This window comes from Acinonyx jubatus, chromosome C1 (assembly GCF_027475565.1).
Source record: "Acinonyx jubatus isolate Ajub_Pintada_27869175 chromosome C1, VMU_Ajub_asm_v1.0, whole genome shotgun sequence".
Taxonomy (NCBI): Eukaryota; Metazoa; Chordata; class Mammalia; order Carnivora; family Felidae; genus Acinonyx; species Acinonyx jubatus.
In genome coordinates, this window is record NC_069381.1 from 61,948,704 (window position 1) to 61,972,868 (window position 24,165).

General features: G+C 36.4%; 1 protein-coding gene across 11 annotated transcripts in view; it reads right to left on the reverse strand.

Annotated features, from left to right (window-relative positions):
- Positions 1-24,165, reverse strand: part of SLC44A5 (solute carrier family 44 member 5) — a 369,855-nt gene that overhangs the window by 42,569 nt on the left and 303,121 nt on the right. For all 11 annotated transcript variants that reach the window (XM_053214248.1, XM_053214252.1, XM_053214253.1 and 8 more), the window contains 5 exons: positions 12,767-12,851; positions 6,091-6,219; positions 5,198-5,258; positions 2,047-2,170; positions 555-638 (listed from right to left, as the gene is read on the reverse strand). In XM_053214248.1, coding sequence (XP_053070223.1) covers positions 555-638; positions 2,047-2,170; positions 5,198-5,258; positions 6,091-6,219; positions 12,767-12,851 — 483 coding nt within the window. The remainder of the gene's footprint in view (positions 1-554; positions 639-2,046; positions 2,171-5,197; positions 5,259-6,090; positions 6,220-12,766; positions 12,852-24,165) is intronic.

Sequence of the window (24,165 nt, forward strand, 5' to 3'; positions counted from 1 at the left end):
TTCAGTAGAGTAACTGCATTTCCCCTTACCTTTCAGGAATGCAAATCATATGTCTGCAAATTTTTAATCTCCTCCTCCCTTCATACATTTTTTTCAGTTCTGCATAACTACAGTGACCTTTGATAATGGTAATAACAAACATTTCGTGGAAAGGATGTGTTTAAAAATAAAAATGATCCTTTGGAGGGCAATGGAAAGATAAATGAGAAAATAGAACCAGAGAAATAAGACTACATCTACTGTAGGATATGATAGGAAGCAAATGTACTACAGATGTTGTTCCTGCACGACTTGAAGTATATTATATGTATGTTTATACTTTTATTGGTAATTTAATGAATAGAGTTCAAATTTACATTCTTATAACCTTTGTAACACTGGTAATATTTCCAGGTATCTTTGCCCTATCTTCATCCTATGTGAAAAAGAAAATGGCAGGAACTAAGATTTGAGTCAACCTTTTATTCACAAATATGGATGGGGAATTTGAAGAAAGAGTTCTACAAGGACAAAATCAGACTGGGGCTGGAGAAGAAACCAATGTTTTCACTTACAGGAGAATCCAATACCAAGTTGTTGCATAGTCTTCAAATATTTTCATTCCAATTGTCCTTGCATCAAGTATTTTATTGACACGGCTGAATTCAAAGAAGGAAAAGATCAATTATTTTTTGATCACCACTAAACAGAAATGTTCATGTTGTGATAAAAAGGGTTTTGCAACTGCTGTTAAAACATTTTTGTAAATCATTTATCAAAAGTCACTCTTTCCCCAGCCACAACAATATGCGAGATGTCATTTTGGTAGACTACAAAGGTGGCTATAGCTACACACACAGAGAATGTGACATTCAAGAATGGTGAACAGATCCTTTTCAATGTATATGACATGTCCTCAATATTGCAGAAACCTCACTATAAGAAATGAATTTAAATAAGATTAGCCTTTAATTTACAAAATCCATAGAGTCAAGAATAAACATCATCCTTAATTCCCTTTTCTAATCCTCTGACAGCTATGCAGCAGGAAGGCACCATGGGGCACATCCAGAAAAGTCCACAAATCATTAGTGTCTGGTTTCATCAGTTATCAAAGAGGACGCACTTAACTACAACCTGTTGCCCCTTTGCCCATGTGCCCCAGTTACAACACCCCTCCTTCCCCTAAGGTAACCCCAATCCTGACTTTTATGATAATAACTCCCTAGTTTTCATTTTAGTCTTAACACTTATATAGGCATCACAGTATAATTTAATTTAGTTGTGCTTATTTTTTAATTTTTCTATCAATGGAACTGTACTTGTACTATTATTTTGTGGTTTCTTTCACAAAGCTTTATATTTGTGAAATCCATCCATGTTGCTATGACATTTTAAATATGTAGGACCTGCACTATTCTACTTGGACTACTAAAGTCTTTCAAGGAACAGAAATATATTTTTGGAATATCTTTATTTTTCACTTTTAATTCAACAACTGAGCTATGCAGTGATACTCTGTGTGTTTGTGCACACATGTGAATGGATGCACGCAGGGAATTATATTCCCCAGTAATCTGAAACATCATGATACGTACAGCAAGGGAAACAGTAAATTGACTTCACTGTAGTTAGTACGTAGAAATTGATATGGTTCTGAAACAGCCTTTCCAAAGACCCTCTTCCCTTTACAACATCTGGCAGTTTTATTATTTCAGTCATTTTTTTAAATAGTGATTTAAAAAGCATGTTTTTTTTATTGTGTTGATTCAACAAATAATGTTAAGGACTTCCAATATGCTTACTGAGGTTTCATTTCTATACCTGTTAATAATGAAAGATTTAACCATTTTGAAAAACATCATTCCTCTTTCTAATTCTCTTTGGTTTCTCCTTTACCTGCTTTTCTTAATGAATATACACCAATTTCTCCAATCCACAGTGACATGTATATTTCATAATAATACATAATTCTTCCTTTCTAACATTTAACCTAATGGAAGCTTTAGTCTTGTGCATGGTAACAGAATGCATCCAAACTAAAAATAAGAATGTAAACAAACATACTTTGCAGCTGCCCTGAGTTCTATAGCATTTCTTGTCTTTCCACTTCCATCTTCAAATGTCGTCTTATTTCCTACTGTCAGAGTGCCATTTTTAGTAGAGAAGTCAGGGAAACATCTCTGGAGAACTGTAAAAAAAGTAAAATTATGGTAATCACTTTTCTACGTCTTCCTATGTGATGTTCTCCTTTTCTTAAGCTTTCTTTTACAATCAAATTTTTGCTGGATAATGTATAAATTGCTCAACATAGGTAATCGCCCATTACTTGATGATCAGGAAGGCCTTTTGATGGTTCTAAGACTGATATAGATAGAAAATTTGATCACAATCAGAAGCTACACTCTAAACTTGTTGATTATTTTGCACATGGTACATTCATCAAGCAGCCAATAAGTAAGATGCACAGCACAGGTTTTAAAAGAGTAATATTGATAACGTATCTAACATTGTAAAAGCATTTTAATAAAAAGGCTTCATTTACTTGTATGACTAAATTTACTTTTTCTTATTAAAAAGATTCTAGATTTTCCTTGAGTGAAACTTTGAAAACTGGAGATTCGTGAGCAGTTCCTTAAGAAAGAAGAACAAGTTCAAACTTTAGGCTATTAAGACAACGGAATTTTTATTTGTGAGGTCTTAATAATTTGTCTCCCTTCCAGCTTTCTCATTCACAGGGTTTTTGGAGGAGCTGGAAATAGAAATTCTAAAGCTATCAAAATGGTCCCCACACAAAGCGTGGACTGTCACCACAATTTCTGAGAAGTTACCTCACTGTTAAATCTTCTATGCACTTATTTTGATTAAATAGAATCCTTGTTTCTTTACATATCTGTATTCCTAAAAATATTTCAAAACCCCAATTTTAAATGAGGAGGGAAGAGAAATCAGAAATGGATCATTATTATATTTTTTGGTACAAGAAGCATCACAGATTTGCATGGGTTTGCAGGCAGCTTAAACTTGAAAATATTAAAGCAGTTGATGTAGGGAAAAAAGAAATAGGTGTTTCCCAAGCCTTTCCTGACATTTCTGGCTTAAAATGATCTCTTGTCTACCCACACCCACCTTCTGTAGCATTTAAAACATGGCCCGTTGCTTCAGTATCCTCCACATCTCTCTCTGGTTCTTCCCTGGCAAATTTGACATAGTAGCCTCCACCAGCTGCCTCTACCCCCTCTCAATCCAATCACATTCTTCCCCCATCATTACAAGGAAACTGGCCTCCCAGTGATCCCAATGGTCTCCTAATTGCCAAAACCTCCACATATCTTTTAGTCTTCATCTTGCTTGAACCCATTATCTAGTACAGTGCTTGGTACATAACAGAACTCAGCACTATTTGCCATTGAATTAACTTTTCTGTCTTTGACATGGTAGGCAACTCCTGCCTTTTGAAATGCTCTTCCTTTGGCTTACATTCCCAGATTCTCTCCTGTCCTCCCTTCAGCCTTTCTGTATTTTCTTCCCCTCTCCACTCCTTAAAGATGACTGTTTCTACCTACAAAGTCCCCTAACCTTTTTCTGGGCAATTTCATCCAGTCGGTTAGTTTCAATCACTAAATGTGCTCAATTTATATTTGGAAAGTAGAGAAAATATGAAGGAAGATACAAAACAAGACATAGTCCTACTACCCACAATGAACTCTATTAACATTTTAGATGTATTTCCTTCCTGTTTTTCTTCTACTTGAAATTTTTTCAAGAGTCATAACCATAAAATAAATTCAGCGTTATCCCTGGTTTCTTTCTTTTAATATTACTTATTTTCTTTTATAACCTCTTAAATGAGTAAATTTTATTAGGTGCATACTATTCCATTAAGTACTATACTTAGTCCCTTATTGAGGGAATACAAGTTGATTGAAATGTTTACCATAATGTCTCCTTTACTATACTGTGAGGGACTATGCTTTATTCACTTTTGAATCCCCAGTATATAGTTTATACTGTGTGATTTAGCCAATCTGTACTTGTAAGGGCAGGGATGTTTTATACTTTCATATCCATTTTATCTTCAATGACTAATGATTCATTTTTACCTTTTTGTAACATTGTTCTTGGCTACCGACACTTGTTGCTTGGGGGCTTCCTGGCAAAATGTAGTTGCTTGCAAGACCTTGCTTCAGAGTCCTCAATGACCCAAAGAAAAGGGATGGGGGGCATGCAAGACATTGTGTTTGATGGGAGCTACTTCGATGGCACCTGACTTTCTACTCCAATAGAGAAGGATACCTTTCTACTTCAATAGAAAAAAAGAAGAAAGAAGAGAGGAATGCCCATAGTTTTGCCACCTCCAAAACACTTACTATTTTGGCATATTTCTTTGCGATCTTTTTCTTTGAATAGTTTTTTGTTGTTGTTGTTTATTTTAATTATATATGTTTGTCATTATAATGCATATAAAATTTTATTTAACATTATAGTATACATACAACACTTATATTTAATAATTCTGAAATATTCCATTTAATGAATACATCATAATTTATTTAAGTACATTCTTGTTCTTGGATATCAGAGTGTTTTATTCTTCTTTTTTTTAATTTTTGTTTCTTCCAGATAACATTGTGCCGGACATCTTTATGTAAAAATATTCTTCTTTGTAGTTAGGATTATATTTGTTAGAAATGAAAAATAGTGATTATTTCATTTTTTAAAAAAATTAGATAAATTTTATATAAACTTTAAATAAAATTTATAAATCTTAAAAATATAAAATATTGATTCATTTAGGAGATACATAAACATTTTAAATTTCAAATTATATGACAAGTGTATGTCCCACTTTCACTCCTGAGGCAACTTCTGAACAAATTCTTAGGCTGATTTCAGGCACGAGTGTGCAAGATTACATCCTTGTGTGCTTACATGTACTCACAGAGCACCAAATAATCAATCTTATTAGGCTTTTAAAATCAATCTTCAATCTTTTTTTGTGTATGTTGACATAGCAAAACCCCAAAACTAACAGAGCTCCAATGGAAATATCCCTGGCTGGAGTGCCGATGGGCTTTAGCTTTGGCTTCTTCCTAATTAACTCTGGGACACTAAGCCAGTCATACAACTATTCTTGGTTTCAATAGTGAAATAAGGGAACTGAATTAAATAACTGTTTGGTAGATTATGAGTTCGAAGGTAAGTAAAAACCACTTACATGGTTTACTTGGAAAAATCGCTATTGGACAATCATCATCCAGTAAAACTTGTGTGAGAGTCTAAAATGGAAGGGAGAGTATGTTAGCATTTCAAAGGCTATGTAATGACAACTTTTATTTTCAGTATAAAAACTGTGTCCTTTAAAAATTTAACTCCATAATTATCTCATTATTCCAAACTACTCTCCTAATAAGAGGGATTTTAGGATTGTCACACACCCATACTTTTTTTTGACAAACACTCTTAAATTTCCTAACTGTAATTCAAATCGATAATAAAACCAGACCCACTGAAACCAAGGCACATCTTTGAAAGCATGTATCTATGTCTTGGTCACATTCTGAATCTCTAAGTCTTGGATTTTGTTTCTGGAAAAACAGTATCTTCTCTAATTAAGAAGACATTAATACCATTTAACATAATAAGGCTTTAGAATTCCTTTAGAAGTCTCAAATCTAGATAAGGTTTGAGGGTTCTTTTTAATGAATAATTATCAAATTGGGTTTGAAAGTAAAATGCTACTTGTTACTAAGTAGCCATGGATCTTCATCACCACATTAATGAAATGGTGACGTTAATAAAATGAAATGACATTAACTCCTAGATCTTCACAGCATACACTTCATTCAAGTAGAGAATTTGTTGGTTTCGGGGAATAAAGCTAACTTACCAGACTTAACGAGTCTTTCCTAACACCCCAAATCTACAAAATGATATACTATAAATGGTGTATGTATGTTTGTATGTACATGTGCATTTGTGTTTTAATGGAACAGTACCTAAGCATTTCTTAGAAGATTTGGGAGCCTGTCCATTACAAATGCTCATGTTACACTTGAGATAGAAACAAAAGTTAAATTCTTCTCTAGCTTTAAGCTTAAACACACATACCTTTGCAGGCTTAACAAAAGTGGACTTGCAGAACTGGCTGTAGTATGTCCAATAGTTTTTGTTTGTTCTGTATGTAAATTGTATTTCCATGTAGGTTAAAAATTTTTCTGGGCACTTGGAGACACAGATCTATGAAGAAAAGGAACACAGTGGTGGGTGGGAACTGAATTGAGTTAAGCAAATCAAGGAAATATCCATAAGGTTAGATTTCTAAGTTATTCACCTCTATAAAGAAACTTAGAAACTTAAATCAATTTTCTAATTTATGTAAAAAATAAAATGTCATGCACTAGTTATCACTCTCTACTCCTTGCCCTTTAGTAATGATCTGTGTTAAACAAATCAGATGTTGTACAATGATGGAACTGTTTTTAACTTCTGATTTTGAGATAATTATAGATCTACTTGCAGCTGTGAAAAATAATATATTCCACATACCTTTCACCCAGTTTCACCCAATGGTAGTAACTTGCACAATTACAGAGCAATATCACAACCAGGAAATTGATACTGTTACATCCACTAACCTTTAGATTTCACCAGTTTTACGCACACTCGTGTGTGTGTGTGTGTGTGTGTGTGAGCATACAGTTCTATGCAATTTTATCATGTATAGATTAATGTCACCACTACCACAAGACAGTGATGGACTTTTAATAAATATTTTCTTATTAGTCTCTCAGTTAGTAGATAAGAGTATAATGCAAGATTAATTTTGCCTATGTAGTTTATGCATTTTCAGGGTTAGAATCTTGCTTCCTTTCCTACATATAGATAAAATAATGATTAAAAATGCTCCAGATATTGATAACTTATTCCACTAATTACTATCAGTGACAGTGAATTATCAACAACAGTTCTCAAAATAGGAGTATTTATTACCATAAGAAACCAACAAAATTAGGGCTATGTGGCAGGCAATCATTATCATAGTCATTTAACCAACACTCTGTCAACTGTGGACAGAGAGGTTACCAATGCAATCATTTTACATTAATGAACTTAGTTAGGGGGCCTATTAATGCCAAACCAGATCACTGTGCTAGTAGTCCACAGAGCTGATGTGGAATGACTGAAATCCAATTAGAAACTCCAGAGAGAAAGCAGAATCCAAGAAGATGCAGTCTGTTGACTTTTTTTTTGCTTGTAGGTAAAACCAAAAACAAAAACAGAAAACAATGATCCTATTAACCATGAAAGTTGCGGTCCTCGTTCTCTCCTCCATCTCCAGTTGCTCCTCATGAAAGCCTTCTCAGCTCTGACTTGCTCCATCTCCCTGCTGTGCTTTGGTAACCTGACTGGCCAGATTCTAGCTCAATCCACTGCTACTGAGCTGACACCTCTTTCCTATCTGCTGGGTCATGTTTCTACTGTCTACAAAAATTTTTGGTGTCAGGCCCACAGCTAAGGTAGGAGGTGAATAACTAAATGGATACCTCAAATCCCACAGTTAATAATGTTTTGTAGTAGCAGCAGTCTAAATCTCTTCTAGACGTTCTGACAAGGCAAAACAACCTGTCTCTACATTCATGTCTCTGTATGCATTTTGTCAGTTTCTCATACATACATAGGCTCTCTGTCTCTCTCACACACACACTCACACAGTTCTAGATGAAATACTGAAGTTTCACAGGTATCTTTCTACAAAAGGCAAAGAACTGTTTAGGGACGTTCAAAGCATCCAGCATGCTCATATCTTTTAGAAGAAGGCTAAGCTTATTATCAATGCAAATGTCAAAATTTCATTCTGATTGGAGCTGAGCTGAACAAACTGTTAACAAATTGGGAGATACTTTACAGACATTTAGACTTTGACAGTTTTAGGACTTTGAAAGGTAACTTCACTAGTTCCCCCATTGGGTATATTTAAATGGATTTTTAAAATGAACACTGAAAGTACTAATGCTTTCACAGGCCTAAATGACAGTAGGAACTACTGAGTTGGGACGATGATGAGTTCTGTATTATGTAGTATACATACATACAATGTATACTACATATTAAAAATGCTGTGTATGCAACATATACAAGAAAATAATTAAAATGGCAAAATGTAGTTTGTTAAAGAGAATCACATCAAATTTCATCCCAGACACAAATGAGCTGTTAAAAAACAATACAGTTACTGCTTTTTACTCTCCCAATCTATCAGACCAATTTTTTCACTTCAAATAGGGTGCTGATTAGTAGCAATCAACATATAATTAGCTAAAAATGAAGGTCACATTAAGGTCGGGTATCCTAATTGATCATAGTCTGTCCTTTAAATGCTTGCAAAACATGTCTGGACCATGCTGGCAGTTAACAAAAAACATAATGCATAAAAATATGGCTTGGGTCAGTAGATACACTAATGTCTGGCAGACTAAAAGCAAGTCTCCATTATTGGCAGCTAAAATATATCCTGACTCAATTCTGATTCTTTGGGTAATCACAAAGAGGCACTTTAAATGTAGTTCTTCATCATTATTTTTATATCTTCAATTCATATAGGTTTAATATTCTAATGCAAATAAGAATTTGGTGAGTAGAAGAGAGTTATACTGATGGTTAAAGCACTGCATTTACTATGAAAAAAGCATGATCTAGTAAATAATTTATAGTGTACTTAAATATAAATAACATACATACATGAGTACATAAAAAAGCATAATGTATAGGATATTTTTGTATGTATGCTTCCTCATGGAAATGATGGATGTGTATAATAGAAAATTTCCTAGACTGGGAGTAGAAAGATATTAACTAATTCATTCATTTATTGCTTCAACAAATACTTATTGATCACCTACTCTGAGCCTGTTCTAGGCACTGGGGACACAGTAGTGAACAAAATATAAAAATACTTGCCCTTAAGCTGTTTACCTTCTAGTAGAGGGAAGATGATAACAACAAATAAGTAAAATTGTTTGTTATAAGATGATAATAAGTGCTATGGAGACAAATAAAGCCAGAAAGGAAGTTAGGGGATAAAAAGCAGCTGAGTGGGATTCTAGTTTTAAATGGGAACTCAAGGGGTCACCTGGGTGGCTCAGCCAGTTTAAGTGTCTGACTCTTGGACTTTTGATTTCGGCTTAGGTCATAATCTCATGGTTCATAAGATCAAGTCCCATGTCAGGCTCTGCACTGACAGCACAGAACCTTATTGGGATTCTCTCTCTCCCTCTATGCCCCTCCCCTGCTCATGCTTTGTCTTTCTCAAAATAAATAAATAAACTAAAAATAAATAAATGGGTAGTCAAGGAAAGCCTTGCTAAAAAAGTAACATGTGAGTCTTGAAGAATAGTGATCAAGCCATAGTCATTTGGAGAAAGAGTACTCTAGGCAGGGAGAACAGCAAAGTCTAAGGCTCTGAGGCAGGAGCATTCCTGGATCCTTCAGAGACAACATACTAGCTGTATGATCCGAGTGTAGTGAGCAGAGGGATAGTAACAGCATATGTAGTCAGAGAGTTGGACAGAGAGTGAAGGGTCCTGTAAGGCCATTGTTAAGACTTTGCTGTTAATCTCAGTAACTTGAGAAGCTATGGGGACGAGGACTGAACAAAGGAGAGATATAAATGTGACATATTTAATAGGATCACATTGGCTTCTGGGTAGAAAAGACACTGTAAGGGGTTGAAAGTGGGGTAAGGATAGAGGCAGAGAGACCAGTCAGGAGGTCATAGCACTAATATAAAGAGATAATGGTTCTTTGAAAAAAGGAAGAGATAGTAAAAAGTAGTTTGGTCCAGGGTATATTTTGAATGGAGACCAGAAGAATTAGCTGAATGTTCACACATGAGTGTAAGAGGAAAAGAGAAAATCAAGGATGATACCATGGTATTTGGAGGTGGCCTTAACTGAAACAGTGACGATGGTTGGGATTGGAGAAAAAATTTAAGGATGAAGTCAGAGATTAGGAATTGAGTTTGGACATATTAAATTTGAGATGTCAACTAAATATCCATGTAGACACATTGCACAGGTGATTGCATATCAGGATCAGGAGTTCAGAGACCAGACTTTTCTGGACATGTAAACTAGCGAGAGCAGCATGCAGATGATGTTAAAAACAAAGAATTGGTGAATGAGATCACCAAGGGAGTAAATGTAGATTTTCAAATGCCCAAGTTTGGTGATAGGAGAGAACTCCAATGTTTATACGATGTTGGAAAGCTGAAGAAAAACCAGCAAAGGAGACTAACAAGGAATAGCCAGAGAGTTGGGAGGAAACAAAGAAGAATAATATGCCCTGGAAGCCAAGTCAGGAAAATGTTTGAAGGAGAAGGGCTTGAATAAACAATGCTGTTCGATCAAATGCATGTGGAATGAGAATTAGCCATTAGTTTAATAATATGGAGATCAATGGTATCATTTGGAGGCAATTAGAGTAGGAGTAAAAGCCTGAATGAGAATGAGAAGAGAGGATTTAGATACACTGAATATAGACTACTCTTTTGAAGACTTGCAAAAAAGAGGTACAGAGATATGGAGCAGTATCTGGAAGGGGGTGTGGGATCAAGGAGATGATTTAGTAGAGAAGGAACAATGGTAATAAAAAAACCCACAAAACTTCTGCAATGATGTGCTTGAGTATGTGAAAGCAGGTGAGATATAATGCATAAATGGATAGGCTGACTTTAGGAGGGCAGGCAGTTCATACACAGTGAGACAAAGAAAAGCAGAACAAATATATGAACATAAATGACACTTGATAGGCAAGAGGATGTTACTGCAGAAGCTTTTAAAAGTTGTCTTCTGAATGCCTGTACTTTTTCATTGAAGTAGGAAGCAAAGTCAGAGGCTGACAAGGAGATTGGGAAGGAGTTCTTAGGCGTTGGAGGTAAGAAGAGAAGGTATGGAAATGTTTTCTAGAAGAGAAGACTAGAAAACAGATAAGGGGTCTGTAGTGTGGTTGTGAGACAGCACTGAGGGACACTGAGGTTAGTAGTTCTGAGTCTAAAGGACAGTTATGTGTATTTTCTCCAAGAACTCACAGCTGCCTGAGTTCAGGCATAGAATAATAGGCAGAGAGCCACATTTAGGTAGGGATGAAGTTCTGCCAGGAAAGAACAGCTAAGTGGGAGGGGGGCACAGAAATTGAGGGTTTTTATAAGGGAGTGAATTTAAAGAGGGACCTTGAAATCTAAGTCAGACAAAGAAAGAAATGAAAACATGAGGGAACTGAGGGATGCTGTGAAGAGGTTAGCATTAGGGGGTTGTAGGTCCTGGTGAGTTACAATTATTGGAGTTGGAATGTGAGAGGAATTGAGGTGGTCAGACAGTAGGATGTCTAAAATTGATATTACAACAGTGGCAAGTACTGGTACTGACATGGTCAAGGATTTGGCCTTGGGAGTGGGTGGCTATGGTAGAAAACAAAGTCTTGTGATAGAGGTAGTCACAGAACTAAGATGTCAATATCTCAAGTTGGCTTTAGTCTCAGTGGTAAATAAGAGATCAAAAGTCTGAGAGAGACATGAGGAAGAAAGAAAACAAACAGATTTATTAACTAGATCAGGGAAGATCTTTGGCAATGGTTTACTGGCACATGGAGCAAAGCAGCAGCAAATAGGTTAAAAGCCTATTACGTTTTTGAGGCAGATGTGCTGCTACAGAATTCATGAGCTAACCTGAAAAGGCCTTTGACTGTTAAAATAATCTTTGAGTTGCTGAATTTACACAACATGAAGGGAGCTTTAGAGCTCTATGCATCCCCCCCCACCCCCACAGATATCTCCAATGCTCAGTAGTGATGTGGTCTGAAGCTAGCAGATAGGAAATAACCCCACAGTTGGTTGAGTAAAGGACTTATAGGATGAAATGGAAAATATAATCCAGGTCAAATAAAGCACCATTCTCCAGTGCCATGCACTACAGACCACTATGTGTTTATCACCCTTCCCTTTCTGAATGGGAGTTTGTATTCTAATTATCCTAGTCCCATTCCCCATTGTTCATTTAGTGGAAAGACCTGATAGACAATGTATCACCCATAGATCCTGAACTTTGGGTTAAAGACAGTACTACATGGGACACTGGGTTGTCTCCCTTGGAAAGAAGAAAGGTATTCTGGAGGACAGATGGACAGACTATGGAAGACACAACTAAATGCCCACTGAAGTCTGTGCCTCACCCCCTAACTGCATTACTTTAGTCCTTTTTCTTGCATGCAGGTGTGAACATATAAAACTAATATATATGTTGTATGAGTAGAATTTCAATGTGTGACACTTCTAATCCAAGGCTTTTAAGAGCAGAGATGCTTTATTCATCTTCTATTTCCTTCTGGCAGGTGGATACAGATGATGAGAAGGACTTAAGACAGAGCCACCAGATGAAAGAAGCCTAGAGAAGAGTTGCCTACTGACCATAAACACTAGCCTTAAACTGTTATATGATCAACAATAAACTTTATTGTGTTAAGTCACTGAAAAACTTGAGTTTATTAGTTACAGTAGCTAGCTTTTCTCTTCCTAATACTGGTCTGGAAAAAAATACCACTTCTGGGGGTAGGTGGTTGGACAAAATCAAAGAGGTTCCTTAGCGATGCTACATTTTGATTTTATATGAGTAAACACAAGCTCATGCTTAGGTCTTCCCACCTTCCATAAATTCATCATTAACCACACACACACAGAATTCAAACGGAATTCAGGTGGAATTTCGAACATTCAAGGCATTTTTTGTCTTACCTGTGTGGTAGGGCACTGTAGGTTTATCACCACAGAGGGACTGGTACAGCTGAATAAGTTAAAGTAAAACAATATGGTCTTGTTCCTGTTAAAAAAACAACATAAAATAATCGTTTTAGTGACTGTGGAATGTGCCATATCATTTCAGGTCCTAAACACTTTTAATATAATGACCTTTAAAAATTGGCTTTATTTTCTTTAGGCAGCTACAATATAGTTCCCAACTCCCCTTTAAACTGCCTAACATTTAAAGCTCCTTTTTGTAATAGTTAAAAGTTAAAATAATCAAACTGTGCATTAATAGCAGATTGATTAAATAAAGAATTCTACATCCACAAAGGAGATTACATTGTCATTGAACATAAAGTTGAGGGGTGCCTGGGTGGCTCAGTCAGTCAAGCCAAATCTTGATTTTGGCTCAAGTCATGATCTCACAGTTCATGGTTTCAAGCCCTGTGTCAGGCTCTGAGCCTGCTTGGGATCCTCTCTTCCCCTCTCCCTCCCTCTCCCTCCCTCTCCTCCCTTTTCCCTCCCTCTCCCCTCCTCCCTGGCTTGCATGCCCCCCCTTCAAAATAAATAAATAAACTTTAAAAAAAAGAAAAAAGAAAATAATGTTGAAGAAAATGTTTAATGGATAAATTCACAATACATTAATTTTAGGAAGCAGGTTACTCTGCCATTTGGCAACTCATGGTTCTCTTTTGAATCTCAATTTCATCTGTATAATTAGGATAATACCAGCCCTACCAATTCACAGAAGTGTTGAAAGGTCATAAAATAATATATTGTGGGCTCATGACAAGTGGTTGTCCAACTTTAGTATGTATCTCTAAATCTTGGGAGTGTTTGTTGAAAATTGTGATTCCTGACCCCTTCTCTACCCTTGAGAGCCCAAATATTAGCATAAGAGGCCTAGGAATTCACATTTTTTTCCTTGTTCTCACCAGCAGATTCAGACACAGGTGGTCTATAAGCCATACCTTGAGAGAACACAGCCCTAAACATTCAAACAATGTCCCCAACACCTTGTCAAGTCCCCAATTAATTAATGTGACTACATGCATAGCAGAAAATGTATAACAGAGTGTTGAGTAATACTTTTCCTACTGACTCAGAATCACCAAATAGGACCCAAAGGTAAGAATAAAGAAAGCTCTCCACAAAAATTTCTGGCTAGACTCCTGCATCACTTCTACAGTCTTCCTGCCCTGGTCTATGTAAGCAAAAAGGTGGGGGTAGGGAAGTAGACTAGAGATAGTTGTATTGGCAAGACAATGATCACAACTTAGAGGATTTTCCATCTCCTCCTCATTGAAGTTGTGAATTGTTTTTTTCCCAATTCCAAATTACAGAGGGCTCTGAGAATCACTCATAAAGACTGAGGGTACCTGTAGGAAGAGCAGATCAGCAGGTCATTTTCCAACTGTATACCTCTTCTGTGGCAGACTCATTCATCAGTCTTCTGTGCCCATTTTGGGAATGAGAAATGAGACCCAACGAGACCACAAGAGGGTTAAAAAAAAAAAGCCAATGGGGGCAGCATTGAAGCAGCCTATTATAGGAGGATATGGAATCAAGTAAATGGGCTTGCACCTCCCTGGTGATACTTATCTGCCATCAAGAGACAGGAGGTGAGTCACCAGGGATAGAGCTGAAAGTGTTTGGATACAGGCAAGCCAAAGCTGATCTCTCAAATGAAAGGACTATTTAGTAAGGATTTTCCCAGAGAATTTCCCCTTGTATACCATGAGAGAGCCAATTTTTGGATGCTTCCCCTAAAGAGGGTGTTGATGGCTAGTTAATTATGTTTTAGCTGTAGTAGCAACAACCACATAGGACTAGGGCAGTGGCCAGACACTCCTTCTCCTTCCAGCCCTCACAACACAAAGAGAGAACTAGAACCAGAAGAGAAGGAAAAGAAGGAAGATAGCAAACCAGGCCCTCTCTTCCTTTCTCAGTTCCCTTGAAGGGTTCAAACTTGAACTAGGGGATTGGAAAAAAATGAGATTCAAACATTAAACTGGACTACACTGAACTCTACAACAATAGTAAGGGCCTGGAAAGATATGGAATCTACTCGAGATGTCAAAGAAGAAAGACTTGAAAGAACTTTGTTAAGGGCAGTGATGGGGGAAAAATAAACCAATTTCATGTTTGTAATCCTATCAAGTTCAGATGACTCAAGAATATGGCCATAAATTTATACACAGTATTCACAAGACTACTTCACGATTCCCTAAGAGCCAGCTTTGCTCTTTCAGCACTCAAACAACCCTACCACCCACAGTCTTGTGGTACATGTGATTCAAATTTGTACCTAAGCAAATGAATCAATTATTGCAGGTCATGGATCACTGGAGTTCCATGGGAATAGTTAAAACTATGAATTGTAAATCACTAGGTGTCAAGTGTCTCCCATAGGTAGAATTGATTTATAAACTGCAAAATGCTACATAAACTCAAGTTATTCACCAGATTATGCTATTGTCAAGGGTAAGGTTTATACCTTATTTACCTTTATATCCCTATCTTGGCAACACTTAACCTAGTACTTGGCCCATTCCAGATATTTACTAAATGTTGCAGAATGAGAACAATTCTAGAGTAAGTAATTGTCATTTAATCTTAGAGTCCTCCTTAGTTTTCCAGCACAAATCTATAGTCACTCTATCAGTGTATCTGATATCCTTAAACTTCAGTGAACCTCAGATTCCTCAGGTACAGAGTAGATGTTGGTGGTTGCAGCTGAACAATTCTGTGGGAGTGACTGAGGAAGTAACTATTTAACTTAAATTATATTTCCACCAAAAAACAACAAAATATCATCAACTGAAAACTACTAATTCAAGAGGATATACCATGCACTTAAGCCTATCTCTCCTATTTCCTGAGACTCATAGAAATAAAAGAATGAAATTTTTAAAAAGTAATAAACTTCAGGGCACCTGGGTGGCTCAGGTATTGGTTAAGTGTCCGACTTCAGCTCAGGTCATGATATTAGAACTTGGCAGTTCGAGCCCCACATTGGGCTGTGTGCTAACAGTTCAGAGCCTGGAGCCTCCTTTGGATTCTGTGTCTTCCTCTCTCTTTCTGCCCCTCCTCTGCTCATACTCTCTCTCACTTTCTCTCTCTCTCTCTCTCTCTCTCTCTCTCTCTCTCTCTCTCTCTCTCAAAAATAAATAAACATTAAAAAAATTTTAATAAAATAAAATTTAAAAAGTTATAAACCTCACCATGCAAGCTAAGGGTAGGAAAAACAGGATCTATTCACAATTGCATAAAGGAGTTCAACAATTTTTGGAAGAAGGAAAACATATGAGAGTGTGTTGAGTAATGAATGCACCACACCAGGGCATAGAAGAATGGGATACAATTTGCATGTTAGAAATCATGAGATGCTGATGGTGCTTGGGTGGCTCAGTAGGTTAAGTATCTGACTCTTGATTTCAGCTTGGATCATGATCTCCTGATTCATGAGATTGAGTCCCACATTGGGCTCTGTGCTGACAGCACAGAGTCTGCTTGGGATTCCCTCTCCCTCTCTCTTCTCTGCCCCTCCCTGCTCACGTGCATGTTTTCTCTCAAAATAAATAAACTTAAAAAAAAAAAAAGAAAGAAAGAAATCATAAGATATTGGATTCAGAATTGATAGTGAAAAATGTGGCTGCAAACAAGATTAATTGAAGGTTTATATACAGATTTACAATGCAAATCATCACCTTTCTGCTTCTCCCATACCCCTGCACTTGGAATTCCAATGTCCAGGAAAAATAGGCAAAAACCGAGCCCTCTTTTGTGGAACCTTCTGGGGTTAGCAAGGACTTGTATGGGATTTGGTGCCCCAGCATACAAGCCTTCATATTCTGGCATTTTGAAAGCCTATGCCTGACAGCCAGCTTCCCATCATTTTATACTGTAGTGAAATCAGAAAGCAAACATGGCCCCCTCACCCTAAATAGGACAAAGGTCTCCCAGGAAAACTGACCTACTAATGTAGCCATGGAATGAATTCACACAAGCAACTTAGGTCTTTCTTTAGTAATATTGGATGATCAAGTAGAATCAGAAAAGTAAGGAGAAATCAGAATATGAAAGAAAAAGACTGAAGTAAACACAAACTGATGCTGGATGAAATCAAATAATTTAGGGCATAGGATGGACATTAAAAAAAATACAGTATTTTCAAAATAATTCAAGCAGATTGTCCATAAAATAAAAACACTATGTCATTACAAAGGAATAATTAGAGAATAAGATGGTTTTTAAATATTAAAAATATGAGGAAGATGGAAGAGGAGGAGGACCCCAAGCTCACCTTATCCCATGGATACCTTATCCCATGGATATCTTTAGCAAATACTTGGTCTGACTCAACTCAAGTGCAAGTAGGCCACAAACTGGCCCATTAATATAGGGACCAAACACTGCCCCAAAAAAGGAAAGAGCCACTGTGGATGACTCAATTAAAGGCAAATGCAGCACAGCCACAAGAGTAGGGTACACGCAACATGCATAAGAGACATTCCTAAGGTGCCAGATTCTGGTGAACAGACGACATTGTAGTACAGGCCAATTATAGGACCTCTTCTTCATACAGCCATTACTTTCAAGAGAAGAAGACATAGCAGAGATTCCTAACACACAGAAACAGACATAGAGTGTTACCCAAAATGAGGAGACAGAGGAGTTTGTCCTAAATAAAAGAACAGGACAAAATCACAGCAAGAGAGCTAAGTGTAATGGAGGTAAGTAATAGATATGCCTGATAGAGAATTTAAAGTTATAGTCACAAAAATACTCAATTGACTTGAGAAAGGAATGGAGAACTTCAGTGAGACCCTCAACAAAGGGATAGAAAACATTAAAAAGAACCAATCAGAGATGAAGAAACAATAACGAAAATTAAAAATACACTAGATGTAATGAATAGTAGACTAGAGGAAGCAGAGAAACAGATTAGTGATACCAAGGACAGAGTAATGGAAAGCAATCAAGCTGAACAGGAGAAACAAAAAAATAATAAAATTTAAAAAAATAATAATAATACAAAATGAAAATAGACTGAAGGACCTCAATGACACCATCAAGTGTACTAACATTTGAATTATGAAGATCCCAGAAAGAGAAGAGAGAACAAAGGGGGGAGAAAATTTGAGGAAATAGTAGCTGAAAATTTCCCAAATCTGGGAAGGAACTAGAAATCCAGATCTTAGAGGCACAGAAAGCTCTCAACAAAATCAATCCAGGAAGGTCCACATCAAGGCACACAGCAATTAAATTGGTAATAAAACTAGTGAGAAAGAGAGAATTTTAAAAGTAGCAAAAGAAAATAAAACAGTTGCATACAAGGGACACAAGAAGGCTATCAGGTGATTTTTTTCAGCAGAAACTTTGCAAGGCAGAAGGGTGTGGCATGATATATTCAAAGTACTAAAAGAAAAAACCTCCATCCAACAAGGCTATCATTCAGAATACAAGGAGAGATAAAGAGTTTCCCAGATAAACAAAAGTTAATGGAACTCAGTCTTTCATTTAAACCAGCCCTACAAGAAACGTTAAAGGGGACTCTTTGAGTGGAAAGAAAAGACCATAAGCAGGAATAAAAAATGTAGGAAGCACAAAAGCAGTAAAATTAAGTACATCTATAAAAATCAGTCAAAGGATTCACAAAATGAAAGGATTTAAAGTATCACATCATACACCTAAAACATGGGGAGGAGAGGAGGAAAGAATGGGTATACATTTAAGTGACCATCAACTTAGTACAGACTGTTAGAAGGATAAGATGTTATATGCAGAGGCACCTGGGTGGCTCAGTTGGTTAGATGTTGGACTCTTGATTTGGGCTCAGGTCATGATCTCATGGTTCAGGATTTCAAGCCTGCATCAGGCTCTGCACTATCAATGGAGCCTGTTTGGCATTTTCTCTCTGTACCCCACCCCACCACTCCCCTGTTTGCACGCACTCTCTCTTTCCCTTAAAATGAATAAACTTTAAAAAAAGATGTTATACACAAACCTAATGGTAACCAGAAATCAAAAACTAGCAACAAATATGCAAAAATAAGGAGAAAGGAATCCAAGCCAATCATCTAAAGAAAGCTAACAAACTGTGAGAGAGGAGAGCAAGATAAGGAACAAAGAAGAGCTACAAACCCTCCTTTCCCATAAAATAATAGGAAAATGGCAATACATACCTATCAATAATTACTTTGAATATAAATGGACTAAACACTCCAATCAAAAGACACTGTGTGATAGAATGGATAAAAAAACAAGACCCATCCATATGCTGCCTATAGGACACTCATTTCAGACCTAACAACAGATGCAGATTGAAAATGAAGGATAAAAAAGCAATTATCAGGAAAATGGAAGTGAAAAGAAAACCAGGGTAGCAATACTTATATCTGACAAAATAAACTTTCTAACAAAGACTGTAAAAAGAGTCAAACAAGGTCAGTAGATAATGATAAAGGGAACCATCTAAGAAGATATTACAATTGTAAATATTTATGCACCCAACACAAAAGAACCCAAATACATAAAACAGCTAATAACAAATATAAAGGAAATGATCAATAGTAACACAATAATGGTAGGAGACTTTAACACCTCACTTACATCAATGGATAGATTATCCAAACAAAATCAACAAGGAGACAGTGGCTTTGAATGACAAATGGGACCAGGTGAATCTAAAAGATGTATCAGAACATCCTATCCTAAAATAGCAGAAACACATTCTTTTGAAGTGCACATGGAACATTCTCCAGAATAGATCACGTATTAGTCCACAAAACAAGCCTCAACAAATTCAAAAAGAAGTAAGTCATACCGTGCATCTTTTCTGACCACAATGCTATGAACTAGAAATCAACAAGAAAAAATCTGAAAAGAACACAAATTCATGGAGGCTAAATAACATACTACTAAACAATGAATGGGTCAACCAAGAAATCAAAGAGGAGACAAATGAAAGTGAAAACACAATGGTTCAAAATCTTTGGGATCCAGCAAAAGCTGTTCTAGGAGGGAAGTTTATAGCAATACAGGACGACATCAAAAAGCAAGAAAAATCTTAAATAAGCAACCAAACCTTATACCTAAAGGAGCTAGAAAAAAAACAGTAGAAGGAAAATAAAAAGAATAAAGATTGGAGCATAAATAAATGAAATAGAAAGTTAAAATAATTGAACAGATCAATGAAACCAGAAGCTGGCTCTTTGAAAAGATCAACAAAATTTATAAATTTTAGCCAGACTCAGAGAGAGCAAGAGTGAGAGCACATGTGTGAGAGAGGAATCAAAGAAAATCAGAAATGAAAGAGGTGAAATAACTGATACCACAGAAGTATAAAGCATTACAAGAGAATATTATGAAAAAAATATATATCAACAAATTGGACAACCTCAAAGAATTGGATAAATTCCTAGAAACCTATAATTTCCTAAAACTGAATCCAGAACAAATAGAAAATATCAATAGACTAATTATCAGCAATGAACTTGAATAAGTAATCAAAAAACTCCAAAAAAGCAAAAGTCCAGGACCAGATAGCTTCACAGGTGAATTCTACCAAACATGTAAAGAATGGTTAACACTGTTCTTCTCAAACTATTAAAAAAAAACAGAAAAGGAAGAAAATCTTCCAAATTTAGTCTATGAGGCTAGCATTACCCTGAAACCAAAACCAGCAAGGACACTATAAAAAAAGAGAACTATGTGGAAGCTTGGGTGGCTCAGACAATTAAGCATCCAACTTTTGACTTTGGCTCAGGTCATGATCTCACAGTTCATGAGTTTGAGTGCCATGTTGGACTTTCTACTTACAATGCACAGCCTGCTTGGGATTCTTTCTCTCTCTCTCTGTCTCTCTCTCTCTCGCGCCCTCACTTTCTCTCTCTCTCTCTCTCTCTCTCTCTCTCTCAAAAATAAACATTAAAAAAAGAGAGAACTATGGTCAATACCTCTGATGAAGACAGATACAAAAATCCTCAACAAAATACTAGCAAAAGGAATCCAACAATACATTAAAAAAATCATTCACCACGACGAAGTGGGTTTTTTTTTTTCCTGGGATACAAAGGTGGTCCAATATTTGCAAATTAATCAACATTACACATTACACAAACAAGATAAAGGATAAAAACCATATGATCATTTCAATAGATGCAGAAAAAGCATTAGACAAAGTACAACAACCATTTGTGATAAAAAACCCTCAAAAAGTAGGTTTAGAGTGAACATACCTCAACATAATAAAGACCCTAAATGAAAAGCCCACAGCTAATATTATGTTTAATGTGAAAAACTGAGCTTTTCCCCTAAGAATCAGGAGCAAAACAAGAATGTCCACTCTCACCACTTTTATTCAAAATACTACACAGTCTTAACACAGCAATCAGATAAGAAAAAAGAAATGTAAGCCCTCCAAATTGATAAGAAAGAAGTAAAAGTTTTACTATTTGCAGATAATATGATACAATATATAGAAAACCCTAAGGACTCCACCAAAAAAATACCAGAAATGAATAAATGAATTCATTCACTGAACTAATGAATTCAGTAAAGTTGCAGGATACAAAATCAATATACAGATTTTGTTGCATTTCTGTACATGAATGATGAAATGGCAGAAATAGAAATTAAGGAAACAATCTCATTTACCATTGTGCCAAAAATAATACCTAGCAATAAACATAATCAAGTAGGTGAAAGACCTGTACTCTGAAAATTATAAAACACTGATGAAAGAAATTGAAGATGACACAAATAAATGGAAAGATATTCCATGCTCATGGATTGGGAAAATGAATATTGTTAAAATGTCCAAACTACCCAAAGCGATCTACACATTTAATGCATTCCTGATCAAATGATCAACAGCATTTTTCACAGAACTGGAACAAACATTCCTAAAATCATATGGAACCACAAAACACCCCAAATAGCCAAAGTGATCTTTAAAAAGAACAAAACTGGAGGTATCCCAGATTTCAAGATATACTACAAAGCTATAGTAATCAGGGGCACCTGGGGGGCTCAGTCAATTTAGTATCCAACTCTCAATTTTGGCTTACGTCATGATCTCAGTTTGTGAGATCAAGTCCTGTGTTAGGCTCTGTGCTGACAGTGCAAAGCCTGCTTGGGATTCCCTCTTTCCCTCTCTATCTGCCCCTCCCCTGCACATGCTCTTTGTCTCTCTCAAAATACATAAACATTTTTTTAAAACTATAGTAATCAAAACAATATGGGACTGGCACAAAAATAGACACATAGATCAATGGAACAGAATAGAGACCCCAGAAATAAACCTGTGATTATACGGTCAAATAATCTTTGGAAATGGAGGCAAGAATGTACAATGGGAAAAAGTCTCTTTAACAAATGGTGTTGGGAGAACAGGACAGCTAAATGCACTAGAACAAAACCAGACCACTGGTTTACTCCATACGCAAAAATAAACTCAAAATGGATTAAGAATCTAAATGTAAGACCCAAAATCATAAAAATCCTAGAAGTGAACAAATGCAGTAATTTCTCTGACGTTGGCTGTAGCAACATTTTTCTAGATATGTCTTCTTAGGCAAGGGAAACAAAAGCAAAAATAAACTACGAGGACTACATCCAAATAAAAACCTTATGCACACCAAAGGAAACAATCAACAAAACTAAGACATCCTACTGAATGGGAGAAGATATTTACAAATGACATATCTAATAAAAGATTAGCATACAAAATATATAATGATCTTATACAACTCAACACTCAGAAGACAAATAATCCAATTAAAAAATAGTCAGAAGAGGGGCACCTGAGTGGTTCAGTTGGTTGAGAGTCCACTTCAGCTCAGATTATGATCTCATGGTTTGTGAGTTCGAGCCCCATGTTGGGCTCTGTGCTGACAGCTCAGAGCCTGGAGCCTGCTTGGGATTCTGTGCCTCCCTCTTTCTGCCCCTCTGCTACTGCCCCCCTCAATTCACACTCTCTCTCGGTCTCTCAAAAATGAATAAATGTTAAAAAAATTTTTTAAAGGGCAGAAGGCATGAACAGACATATCTCTGAAGACATACAGATGGTCAACAGACACATAAAAGGATGCCCAACACTGCTTATCATCAGGAAAATGTAAATCAAAACTACAATGAGATATCACCTCACACCTGTCAGAATGACTAAAATCAAAAACATAAGAAAAAAAAAACCAGTGTTGAGCAGGATGTGCAGAAAAGGGAACCCTTATGCACTGTTGGTGGGAATGTGTACTAGTGCAGCCACTGAGGAAAACAGTATGGAGTTTCCTCAAAAAATTCAAAATACCATATGATTACCATATGATCCAGTAATTCCACTAATGGGTGTTTACCCAAATAATAGAAAAACACTAATTCAAAAAGATATATATACCCCTGTGTTAACTGAAGCATTATTTATAATAGCCAAGATCTGGAAACAGCCCAGTGGGATCATACATACCATGTACACACACACACACACACACACACACACACACTGGAATATTACTCAGCCATAAAAAAGAATGAAAGAATAAAAAAGAATGAAATCTTGCCAGTTGCAATGACATTAATGGGTCTAGATGGTATAATGCTAAGTGATATGAGTTAAAGAAAGACAATCACAAGGTATATATATTTGCTTCAAGACAACAAATGCTAAATATTATCAGAACAAACCAATGATGTTTTCTGACAAGCAAATATTTCAAAAGTCATTACAATAAATAGTCATAGTAAACTAAATTACTTGAAGAGAAAAAAAATTTTTAAATATTATTACCAAATTTTAAAAAATAACAAAATAACTAAAAAACATTTGAGAAACTCTCCTAGAATACAGAATACAATGAGATGAAAAATGTAAGGAGAAAATAAAAGGCATTAAGAGAAATCCAGGAGGGAGAGGAGCTAAGATGGCAGGGTAGTAGGAGGATGCTGGACTTGCCCCATTCCTTGATCACAGCTAGATAAATATCAAATCATTATGAATAACCAAGAAATAGATCTGAGGACTGACAGAATAAACCACACAACTAGAGGGAGAGAAGAGGTCACATTGTGGAAAGTAGGAGGTGTGGAGACATGATTTGGGGAAGAAATGGACTGTGGGTGCTGTGGAGGGGAGAGAGTCCTGGTCACAGAGAAAGGCCAAAAAGAGAAAAAGGGAGAGAAATGCATAGGGGACCACATAAGGAAAACACTTCTCCAGAGCAATTACTGGCCAAATCAGAAGGGGTGATTTTTGTGAGTTTTACAAGTAGCAAGGCTCAAAGACTGGAGTTTTAGAGGTCAGCACTGTGGCTGGTGTGGAGGCCAGTGGGTGGGGCTGTGCTCCTGTGAAGGAGGGGGGAAGATAGCCTGGGAGCAGATGGTGAGAC